The sequence below is a fragment of the Ylistrum balloti genome, unplaced genomic scaffold (genome assembly GCF_031769215.1).
Source record: "Ylistrum balloti isolate Yb309-2 unplaced genomic scaffold, AGI_CSIRO_Ybal_v1 Utg369882, whole genome shotgun sequence".
In the NCBI taxonomy this organism is placed as follows: domain Eukaryota; kingdom Metazoa; phylum Mollusca; class Bivalvia; order Pectinida; family Pectinidae; genus Ylistrum; species Ylistrum balloti.
The window spans coordinates 28,023-40,851 of NW_026782019.1; the positions used below are offsets into that span (position 1 = coordinate 28,023).

The 12,829-nt window shown below is 36.2% G+C and overlaps 1 protein-coding gene across 4 annotated transcripts in view; it reads left to right on the forward strand.

Annotated features, from left to right (window-relative positions):
- The first annotated feature begins 511 nt into the window (after positions 1 to 511).
- The window catches only part of LOC132546288 (sodium-dependent glucose transporter 1B-like), a 51,275-nt gene continuing 38,957 nt past the window's right edge, over positions 512 to 12,829 (forward strand). For all 4 annotated transcript variants that reach the window (XM_060209999.1, XM_060210000.1, XM_060210001.1 and 1 more), the window contains exon 1: positions 512 to 1,356. Coding sequence is in view for 1 of the 4 variants with exons in the window: in XM_060210002.1 (XP_060065985.1) it covers positions 1,354 to 1,356 (3 nt within the window). In the remaining 3 variants the exon portion in view is untranslated. The remainder of the gene's footprint in view (positions 1,357 to 12,829) is intronic.

Consider the following 12,829-nt stretch of genomic DNA (forward strand, 5'->3'; position numbering starts at 1 on the left):
TTTAGTTTGAACATCATATATAGTAACTTGTATTGGAGTAGTTAGGAGCAATATGGCATCAGTTTCTTTCCCCGGGTGTTAATTAAAGTGTTTTCTGTAACTGAAACACGGGAAGCTTCCAAAAAGCCGTATTTTAAGCATGCCTTCTTTGGTTTTCTTGAAGTGATTTTTGTTTCCATTACTAGCAAAGAACAACAAAGTCTTTTCCCCAGACTACAGTTTGTACATGTCCCTTCTACTGATAATTATTACGGCACATTTCCCGTCGTATCTATGTTAATGAATAAACTTAAATAGTACTATGGCTGCCTTCGTTCTTGAATATGTCCTTTCACTCACTGAAATACTCATTTGTTAACTACCAGACATTTAGGTCACTATGTGATTCGGTGTATTCATAGCAAAACAAGTGATAGGCTGGAAATGTTCCAGACAAGCTGTTGTGATGTCATAGGTTATGTTCTAAACGTTACCACAGTTGATGGGTTGGGGTCTAGTTGTTGTAATTTCCGAGGATTTTTTCTAAACGTCACCACTGGTTATGTGCTAGAACCAAACTGTTGTTCTGCCCTAGATTTTTGTTCTAGACGTTACGTACCGCTGGTAATGGGCTGAGACCAAACTGTTGTTCTGCTCGAGATGTTGTTCTCGACGTTAACACTGTTGATTGGCTAGGTTCAAGCTGTTGTGATGTTCTAGGTTTTTTCTAGACGTTACCACTGGTGATGGGCTGGATTGTTTCAAGACAAGACATGATGATTCTTTAGGTACTGTTCTAGGCTCTGTCGAATGCAACAAAACGTATTTTGTGGGCAAATATCAGACGGAAATCTTGAGGCGCTTCTGGAAAACACATCCACTAGAACACATGGACGGCTTCCATGAAAATCTAGGATTATTTCAAAACTTTAGGCCCATTATCAGCAAGGTACTGCCGAAGACTAACAGCATGAAGATCAAAGGCGTTCATGGAGCAGGAACTGTCGCTACCCAAATTCTGAAATACAAACAGGCACACACTTTACTACAGGACAGTACCCGTACCGTGCAGAGAAACCAGCGATCAACTGTGGTATTGAAGATACAGATTCATTCTTCTTTTAGGTATCAGTTTACAAGAAGTGATTTCCCAATTCTCCAAAGAGATGGAATCGGATAATTGGAAAGAGGATAGTTTTGCTGCACGGACATATTCAAAGGATATTCTCAGTTGAAAAGAAACTGAATGAAGAATGATAGCTCTAAGAAAGAGAACAAAGTTCATGTGATTTATATTAAATCAAAATAACGTTTGAGCATTTTTTATATTGGAAAATATCCCACACATGATGAAGCCCTCTACAACAGACACAAATGGTAAGCACCATTCAATATCATATATGATATATCAGACAATATTTTATTTTCTTTTACTTTGCACTGATGCCATAGAACGATTGTCATGCCGTTTTCAATTGAAGTCTAAGGTGCTCATTTTCGATCATGGAAACACTGTGATCGATATAAAGGTTAAGTATTAATCTTGATATTACATACCTACACGGGTATATACGTTTCATATAACTATAATACTTTCAGTTATATAACTAACAAACTCATAACAACTGAAAACGAACTACACATGACCGACGATGGCACTTTTAGACTTGAAGACTGCAGTTAATTCTTATAACTACATTATATAAGGGTGTTTTGTATGTTTTCGCCATTCTTGAAACTGAACTCTGTTTTCATCATAAACGTGGTTGCAAAGTGGGGATTCCCCATGTTTTGCCACGCCTTTGCTGACACGTGATGTCTAACTGAAGGCTGTGAAAGAGAGACCGAACATTTACGTGCCAAGGTATTCAGACAGTGGTTACACGTAACATTGGTAATTTCTGTTCAATTCCATTCTTATTCCATCACCGTCAGACACACTTAGTAGAATGATCCTCATTTAGACATTAATGTGAAATTCGGGGCAAATTTTAGATGTTCGAACGAAAGAATGCCCCTTTAACATTGTTTAAAAACACCAATGTACTATAAAATTTATAAAAACTGTATCTGTATATCACATAACATGACCTTTATAAGAAATGATGAAACTTACACTATATTAACGTTTATGATTTGTTTATAAAAATATAAATACATATCGTCAAAATTCTTTAAAACGTCGTTACATTTTTCCCACCTATTTGACGGATGTTAATGAATATCATCTATCTATACAAAATTCATGAATATTTCATTATCAAATTACTTATGCATAATCACGGATGTTAATGATTTTGTTAATTACAAACATTAATGATGTATTGATGGGAGATATTTGACGAATATTCGTGAACGTTAATTCATGAATTATTTATGAACACATGATTCCCAATTGACGACAGGGCATCATTCCTTTTCCATGACATAACGCCGTCCATCACTTGGAGTAGAATTAGCCGAGTTGTATATTCATTATCAGTTGGCCAGTATAATTACGCGCAGTTGGACACCGAAATCGAACACGAAATCTTACTTGTGACGTCATTATATAGGTAATAATAATATCTACTCTAATCCAACTAAAATAATGTAGAAACAAATACTACACTACTCATCGTACAAATGATACCGGGTAATTTTTTTCAGTTTAAGATGAAATTATATCAAGAAGCATTTACCCTTTCCAGTTAAATGTGATCGGGTCTTTAACCGTCTATCACGCTAATCAAAGAATAACATATTCTAAAGAAATATTTGAGTCATTCTGTCGTAGATGTAGGGAGAACAACTTGTCTGAACATTAGCTACATGCATGCGGTTTGGTGAAGTAATTGCTGATATAATTCAAACGTCAATCCAGAATCGATCACTTGTGTTAACACATAATGAGAGAATTATTAAGTGTAACGGGATTCATTACACAGTCTTTCAATACTACTAAATCAACCGTAAACGATGCTTATCACAGTACTTCAACATACGAAAGGATTTGTGGAACCCTGAACTACACTTTTAACATTTTTTTTGTTAACGTAACAATGGCAGAGAACCTTGACGTACACCTATAAAAAGGGGTGACGAAAACCTCTTGTCTGCCATTTTGTCCAATCAGAAAGCGTACATCACAATCGTGTGTCAGATGTCTTGTTACACCTTAAATACAAAAATTCAATAAAATTTACAAATATAGACCGAGCAGAAGTCTCCATTAAATAACCACTTTTGTCACATTGTCATTTTAGAGGGTAGAGGGTGTCTTTCAGTTACTCGTTCCAAATTCTGATCTCGATCCGCTGAATAATTGAAAAGTTAAAGTCATAACCAAACATAAGCCAGTAGATGGCGGCCATTTTGGCAAATTAACTAACGATGAAGAATAAGAAGCCCGTAACTTGATAAAATGCTGTGATGGGAACATCAAAGAAAGGGATAAAAAGAAGTAGCAAATCTCAAGGGCTGACAAATGGAAAATGAACTCTCATTTGCATATTATATCATTTTTAAAAATATGAATGTGAATTTTATTGAACAGCTTTCATGTCAATACATCTTCAGTAGCATTGTTGGAGTATGAATCTACGAAAATACGAATAGATACGCTAAATCTGAAACATCCCTTGTCGTTTGCACAGAACCCAGGAGCAATTTCCCGACATAGTGGCGCATAATGTCTTTCGCCTTGCACAAGACAATAGCCTGAAGCTGTCATTAACCACATGAGTCATGTGTCATTTTAACGATATATGATAACACAAATGGGTCTCTGTTAATACTTGGAATAAGCTCCATCGAAGTATAAATAATTATGCAATTTGCAATACATTATTCATAGGTCAGCTCCTTACGAGAGGAATGCAGCGATGTAAACACAGAAGGTGATGCGTTCGTCAGCAAGTTCCAGATACATTACAGTCTGCAGGCTTTATGAATATTACGTGTTAAATGAGCTTAAGATCCGATTGGAACAACCGATTTTCATTTTTTTTTTTTCTCTCGCAACATTTGTGATTTACGCTCTTAGAGTTACCTTGAATCATTCAAATCCGTTTACACAAGATCTTACAACATGGTTTCAGTTTTGATTTTTATCAATCGCCTCATATAATGAAAGATATAGGTTCTTAGACCCAAATTAACTTTATCCTACAAAATGTCTTAATAACGTGTGGTCTTGAGAGATGCGATATGAATTTATGTGTTGTGTGCGTGTTTTTGGGAAACTGCGCAAGATAAATTGTTTTGATATCGATATTTCTTTAGAGGTGCTGGATTGATCCTTTTGACATTTTTAAAGATTGTTGACTCAGCCGGTCCTTAGATATATATGTTCCTTTTGTCCCTTGTTGTACATATTTGAATTCTATAGAGATGGGTTCGGTTTTATAGTGCCTAACGTACGGCCTCCCTGCCCATGTTGATTGGGAAGCTGCTGTATGACCGTGTAAGCCTCCTTGCGATAGTGCAAAATTGACACCGAGATTTCAATAGTGATACAAAACTGTATGGGAAAGGAGAGAAAAGGAACCCAAGACCTAATTGATAAAGAACCAATAAAGACAACAAGAAAATACCAATATGTGAACAGAATCATAATTTAATCTCACATTCAATAGAATTATAGTAAAATATGAATAAATGAAAGATTTACGCAGCGACTCCTGCAAACGTTCAAGGAGAATAAGACAAGAAAAGTGTCCAGGAATAGTAAGCGTCATTTTAGCGTCTTCATCTAAATAAGTACTATCACATTCTCAACCGAAAACTAGGTAAACAATAGCGAAACCGGCAGGCAAACTAACCAGCATCAAGCACGCTTAGCTTCATAGCACACTTATCGATAAACGTTTTGGAAAAAAATTGACAAACTATCACAATTCTCCCTTCAGGTTCCCCCTCGAAAATCCGAGACCAATAGATGAGATGACTTTCTATAATATTATTAAGTGATAATAACGTATATCATTATGCATGGCTATGTTTGTCATAAAACCAATAACACTTGATTCATTTCCGTACTATCACAATATCCCTTAAGTGTACAAGTTGGAAGCCTCCCAAATACAATACACATTCGCATAACTGAGAAAGGAGAACTGTCCTAAATGACTATTAATGTTGAAAGGACCTTAATAAGTAAACAAAACCATACAATATTATTAAAATACCTAATTTGCAAACATATCGTGCTTGCTGTACAAGCACATGGTCAGTTCCCTGATTTTTATGCCGATTAGTACACCGTTTTAACATCTTCTGTCACAAGATTAATCACTATAGTTCCAAATATAATGCGCATTTGTTTTCATTTATGACGTTACAACTTTATTACCAACTAAACAACATCGTTGAGAGAGAGAGAGAGAGACGACACCCAACATGCAAAATATTGGACAATCCAACTAATTGATTTAACGTTCCGAAATGAGAACATGGTCAACAACACCGGAACCAACTGGTATGAAGAAAAGGAAATTTAATACTTTTGATTGATAATGAAGATCGTAAAAATGTTTGATAAATAAAGATTTATTTATTCCTTATTATTAGTTTAAATCAATATGTATATATTTCATCAAGTCTATCTTGATTATTCACAAGGTGCGACGCTTAATACATATTTATGCAGTTATTGCAAATCAGTAAAACAAAGTCAACTTAATGCTGCATTAGAAGAGGTTCTCAGTTCATACCGAAACAAATATGGGAATCGGCGACCTAAATTGTTTTAGAAAGACTGATAAAGGGCTTCAGAAAAATTATTGCCATTACTGCAAATCAGAATATTTGAGTCATCATTTTATCATGTACCGTTCAGGGTTCGTTTATCTGCAATAAAACAAACCATATAATTGAAATACACTCGTTGCATGCCTTGAAGAAATGAACAATGAAAGAATCGATTTTCTTCCGTCCAAGTTGTGCATTTTACTACTCTCGTTTATCAACATAAAGCGGAAAATAAAATCACTGTATGGATTATGTAATCTTATGGTTCTGGTGTAATTGTGATAATTATGTTAATTGTAGTAAGGACCATCAACAAATAACGTAATTGCTGGGAAGACAGTAACAACGAATGCCAAATAATCGGTACACTTTACCTAAAGGATATTGTGTTAATCTATTTATTCCTAGTTAGTTTAACCGACATATTTCAGTATAATGTGACCATGTGGGGTATCCTGCTGAGGAATTTTGGCAGTATGCTTCACTATGATAGCTTTATGGCATGATCTCAGGGAGACTTACACGAACATCTCACAACCTCCCAAAAACTCGAATTGAATATGTACATCTCTTGCACACACCGACACGCCGTCCTTAAACCACACTATCTTTTAATATGACGTCAATCAATGGAAATCAAAGCCAAATGTTTTGAGCTGCTGTTTTCTTCGTTCTTATATACAAAAGATTTGTTGTGATAAATGTTGATTTAACATAATGCTTTAACTTTTCATTTCATCACTTTGATATCGTATTATTTAGAATAAGAAGTTGCTGCACCTCATAATTTAACGGCATCCATAGCTAAACTTATTGTCGTTTAATCTAAACTCAATTTTCTGCAGACACTGATTGAACCAGACCAGTAGTCTTTGCTTCGAAAATGTCCAATAATTTCTGGCATGATGCCAGAGTTTATGGCATTAGGTATCCAAAGCCATCATATAACGACAATATCTCCTAAAGACTGCATATAGAGAGGATTCTTATTATTATATATAATACTTGTGGGACATGTAAATATTGTTTGTGGGATTAATTTATAAATGATTGGTTGCATTGGCTTCCGTTCGGCTTAAATGCTGACAGGATCATTCGATATCGTTTCGACAGAATTTAGTGAGCTTTGGGATTGCTGACATTCGCATCCATGTTTGTATTGATTGCGCCTGAGAGCCATGGGACGGATGTAAATGAATCGAACGTGCCTACTAGATGGAAGAAATAGGGAAATATTTTTTGACAATGTGGTAATGGATATGTCACATACAAAAATCTGAGGTGTACGGGATATTCTGTGAGTACTTAATGGGTATCGGTTTGCTGATGTCCCTAGTCACTGTTGTCCTCACCAATTACACAGAATATGATGTTTGAATTTCAACAACTATTATCACAGAGGGACTGTAAATTGTACTATTTTATGAAGGGGGAGGGGATATTCACGGAATTGAAGGTGACCGGTATGTCAAATACACGTGACCGTCTTACTTGGCGCCACTGGCATGTCATCGGCTACCATGGCGTCACCGTCATGTGACCGGCTTACCTGGCGTCACCAGGTCACTACATGCAACAAGGTAGATACCGCAGCTTACGTTACACTCTTCTTTTACAAAATAAAACTTGAGCGTTTTGACATAAGGAAGAACTTTTACGGTAAATGATGTCAGATTATCTAAATTCAACCCTGACTTATTCAACGTCCTAAAATGACTAGAACGTCTTTATACCAAGGATTTAGGCGACAGTTATAACATGGTCGAATTGATACAAGAACTTTGTTTTCAAATAAAGATGAACGGTGATTTCATATGTATGACTATATTCTTCATTGTATGAGATTGCTTCTATGTAACCATACTAAAGTCAATTGTGTAATACCAGCTCGTGAACTGTGAACAGCGTAGAAATGTTACAAATAATGTGCTGAAATTGAGGTTGTCTTCCCTTATGGCACGATGTAAATTGAAAACGGTAAATATAAGCATTTAACAACTTTCGGTTGGCATTCATACCCCATGAATGCGAATGGGATTAATGCAAATTCAACATGAAACGCTAACCGGCTCGTTGAATTTGCCCTTATATTTTTGACTATCCTATGCCCATGAATGCCAGTTGAGGTCAGTTCAATACTTATGTGAATGATACTTAAACGCATTTCCTGTAAAATTCGTCCATTTCAAAAGGAAAAATACACGAATTAACATTATATTCGTCAAGCCTGGTGGAAAGGTCGTCCAACTACTTGTGTGACGTATGGTGACAAATGACGGCTAAAGATGCAAATTGATGAAGATTACACTATGCAGGGGTCGTCCTGATCGATATACTGTCCTGCAGATAGAGTAATGAATTGTTATTGCGGTGTCCATTGGATGATCGTAAGAGGCGGCTTTTTGGTACCTAAATAATTTGTTTTTGTTAAAACTCTTTCTTCTTCCTGATGTTTACCATGACACTGACCCCCTTTTTAAGTCTACTTGAGCGTTTGCCAATGTGAGGAAATGCCGTGTACTCTATCCTGTGACTGATCCAAGCAAGAATCTTTTAAATGGATCCCATCATTATGGTAGTGTAACGACTGGTTCACCCGTTGTCATTGTAATATGACCGGATGAGGAGTCCTGCATTAGTGAGATAGCACTATTAAGTAGGCATCATTACCGCAATATCACAAGTAGACTTGCTCGAACATATCGCAATGTTAGCACACACATCGAGCTAACACTGGGAGTCCTTAAATTACCATAACTGATGATAAAATGTTATACGATATCAACCAAACACAACCAATTATCACATTAGGAAATCTGCATTTTCCTTGTGCCCGAAAAGGTTGTTTTTCAATCCTATTGATTCTGTTGTTATTTATACTTTCATTTGAGACCACAGCATCACTTATCTAGGTTGACTGATATTTGCCTAGTTGGTGTTGTCGATGACGCAGAAACAGCACTCCCTTCTTGATCATCTCCTTGTACTTTTTCATGCGTTTCTCTGTAAGTCTTTCCTATATTAATATTTGCCATTCTTTAATATAATTTGACTTTCAATTAAGATTCTGCTTACTGTCGGCGATTTCCTCATAGTGAACTGGTGGTATCCGACCTTGTCTGTGACGTATGGCGTATACTGTATGATAACCACTCAAGACGCCAAAATATCGATGTGGGTGAAACTAATAATGTTGACAGAAGTCAAATAATCGAACTGACAAACATAGTCATGGATTTCAACCAGCTGCACACACTGATCATACAGACACGGATTTGCTTGTAATTGACAAGACATCATGTCCATATCACTGATAGTTTGCTCAACTACTACCTGGTGCAACACACATAAGGACGATTCGACCTTGGACCTTGATAGAAATTTAAGACTACCGGCATGGTGGACGTATTATCAACACATACACTAAAAGTAGCTTGGCAGGTAATACTCGTGAACACGAGGACCGTGTAAGGAGGATGACATTTTAAACGATACAAAACCAGTATTGCTGAGGCATTTGTTTCAAGTTATAACTCCCCAAGGTATCTTTAACGCTTTATAACACTCGTCGCTGATTAGACCCCTGACTTCATGGCCTCAACCAATAACCCCTAGGTGGAGCGTCTGGTGGATTGCCGTCCATTTCGATAATGCTTTATATGTATAGGGGATAATGTCACTTAGCCAAGCTGTCGTTGGCATCCCGAAGACGGCGCTGGTACATAATTAGGAGTATGCATCTCAAAATAAACTCGATAATAAAATGAGTGTTTGGACATTATATGCCTATATATACCATTAGTATCTATTGACACAGAACTTTAAATTGCATTGGGTCCGGAACAGTCAACGGTAACACATTCTAGGATATGAAGGCATGTCCGTAATAGAACACTCTGTTTGACATAACAGACCTGTTGTTCATATCATACAGACAAGTCATAATGAAATTAGTGTGACGTCATAAATATATATAACTCATGTTTTAATCACTTCACATAATGATGAGTGTAAGCAATGAAAAAAAACGTGCCGTTTTAGTTGAAATAAGTCTTATGAGGAGAGTCAGTCGCTTACTTTTCAGAAGATTCAGAAAGTGTTACATGATAAATAGAATCTTAAACCAGTGCTGATGCAATATGGAATTTATCAATCTCATCAAATTATTGATCTCGTATAATAAATTGCAGAGTGAATCGACAGTCATGTAAGATACTATGTGGAATGAATGGCCGAGACAGTAAATAGTCTCACAACGGAAAACAGGATGATAAAGTTCCAAATTGTAGAAAAGAACTCAGAACTCGTAACTTAGATCACAAACATGCTGCGTGAAACACATACATAAGCCCAATCATTTGTCTATAAATGAAATGGTAGTAAACTATTGAAGTAATGGACCATAGGATACCATAGAAACGGTTCGTATAGGTCAATTGTGTATTTTTCAACCACTCAAACAATGACGATATTTTTTAATATGATTACCCATTCCTCGGAGTTTCGGTATTGATTGCACTGTAAAACAGACGTACTGTCCAGACGGCTTCCGTAATCTGTTCCGTGTACAGTTCCAGTAATTGATTTTTACAATGTTAACCACACGTGATTGCATCCCATTACGTATATAATTATATTTTAATTAGTCTCTGGTGTCCATTGTGAAGTTACCGTACCCTTTTTACAGACAGAAATTTCAGGTCAGATTAATGGCTATGAGACACATAATCACACAATTCTATTTTGGCTTGCATGGCATTTTCTGTAATGTACGATCAATTCGCGAACGGAATACATATAATTTTCTATCGCAGAAAAGGAGCTGTGTGTCTGATTCCCTCACGGATTCATCCCACTGGTCAATATTGACGAAATAGGATTGTGGAAAAGCGCTGGTATTAATCGTTGTTATGCGCAAATCGATATCGGGGTCGCATTCTGTAGAATTCGGACGGTGCCTTAGTCAACTGCTTAACGAACACAGAACTGTTTGAATTTCTTCTGATTTCTGTATAGACTCATACAATGCTTATGCCAGTCTAGAGACCTATTATGGATAATAAAACATTTTTCTATGTGTGAAAATCAATATGTCGAAAGTTAACATCAACCAGATTTAATTGCTTGGTCCGATATCAAGTTTACAGATCGTTTGGTCATGAAACAGCTAGCAATATTGCCTATGAAACTTTTTTTACCCTTATTTGGTAAAAATCCGTGATCTGAGTTCTAAGAACTGTGGGGTTTCCCCCACACAATTGCTCTTATCATTCTGTCACATTATCATCCACAAAATATCAGTGATATCTTAATAAACACGGGGCAATAACAGGGACGAGTTTGACGCCACGTGCGGTAAGAAGGCAAGCAAGATCAATGTAACATCGATAGGCAATTGGAACAATTTGATTTGACAAATAGATATGTCATCAAGATTTTTCTGTTGCCGAGGCAACGTAGAACAGATACAGAGTCTGAATATTACATTTCTCTTACTATTTATTTTTTTAGCATTTTCAAGATATTGTCGACTTTTTAATGGCCAATTTATCAACCCCAAAGTGGAAACCTCTGTTTTTGCTACGTCCCCTAAACGTTTCAGTGATTTTTTCGCAGTAGATAGTGTTATATTAATTGAGATTTCCTAACCTGGACACAAAAGCATGACATCCTACTCAGCCACTCTCTGTGGTTTCAAACGCGATGTATTTTGTAAATAACTGGTAACCTTTCGTTGCTTCTTAGTGGTATATAATGCGATCTGTTTGTCATTGTATGTAGGATGTCAAAGTGTATTATTTATTAATTTGTTTTATCTCACCTGCCCAAACTACTAAGTGAGCTTATGGCATACTGCATTGTTCATCGCCCCCCTCAACCCCACCCCCTCATCCTGTTCAAATCAATATCAATCATGAATGATAAAGTGGATATTGACCACATTCGGTCAAACAACGTAATCGGGAAAATGGGGGAAATTTTGTATAATGGTGGGTCCCGGCCCAGTAGGAGAATTCCACATTGGTTTTTGTCCAACTTTGGTCTGAATGACCCTTTGGTAAAGAAAAATCGGTTTTAGATAAACTGGGATCTGACCCAACTTGGAGCAAGAGAACGGGACCCAATAGGGGAAATAGAGGAATCACTATTCTGTTGGGAATGAGCTATTCTGACAGTGCTTTACAGATGCAAGACCTTTCAGAGGAAATAATCAAATTCTTTTAAATTCTCTTTTTGTAAGAATAATCAAATTTTATGTTTGTTGTTGATCTAAATCATGACTGAATAAAGATTGAATTGTGTGTATGCTTGGTGGGTCTAATCCTCATGAGGACTTACACTGTATGTACGTTTAAAATAATTCTTTTTTTTTCGGATTCAAATGTTTGATCTTTCTGGAAAAAAAATGTTTAATTTGTGAATGAAATATTTTTGTGAAAATTGAAACTTGCAGTTACTATAAACTTTTATATCATTTTTCTTAACATAGCATCAGTAGTAACATCAAACACGTAATTGAAATTGGAAATGGAATCAAGTTATATAAACCACTTTCCAGTTAGAGAACACACAATTAAAATTAAGGACATAAACTAATATAACATGTGAGAAGAGAAAAACCCAGTAATACTCATGGTATATTGTCTATAGGAGTAGAGGAGGGAGAGAGGAGGATAGGGTCGTTCAGATATACTATAAAACAATTTTAAGATATATATTAAGTGCATATATATCACGTTCTCGGTACATCAAGACCTGGACATGTATGTAATGAGAAGAAATTCAAATCTTTTCGATCTGAAGATGTCATTTTGCGCACGTGAAAAAAATAATGCAGTTTTATTGGTTGATAACACTTCAATACCGATTAAGAGCAATTTAGTTGATTAATTGCAGCAAGGCAGAAAAGACTGCAATGTAACAAATAGTGTTCATTAGTCTCTTCGTTTTCCATACAAAAAGGGTTATCAACGAGATTTCTACAGTATAAGTAGAATCTTAAAGAGCTACACTCCATTCCCAATTCCAAATTTGCAGTTGAGCGATACAGTCGCCATCGGCCTTTTGTTTCACATTTTATCCTGACTTTAGTGGTAAAATTATATCTTATATCGGTTGC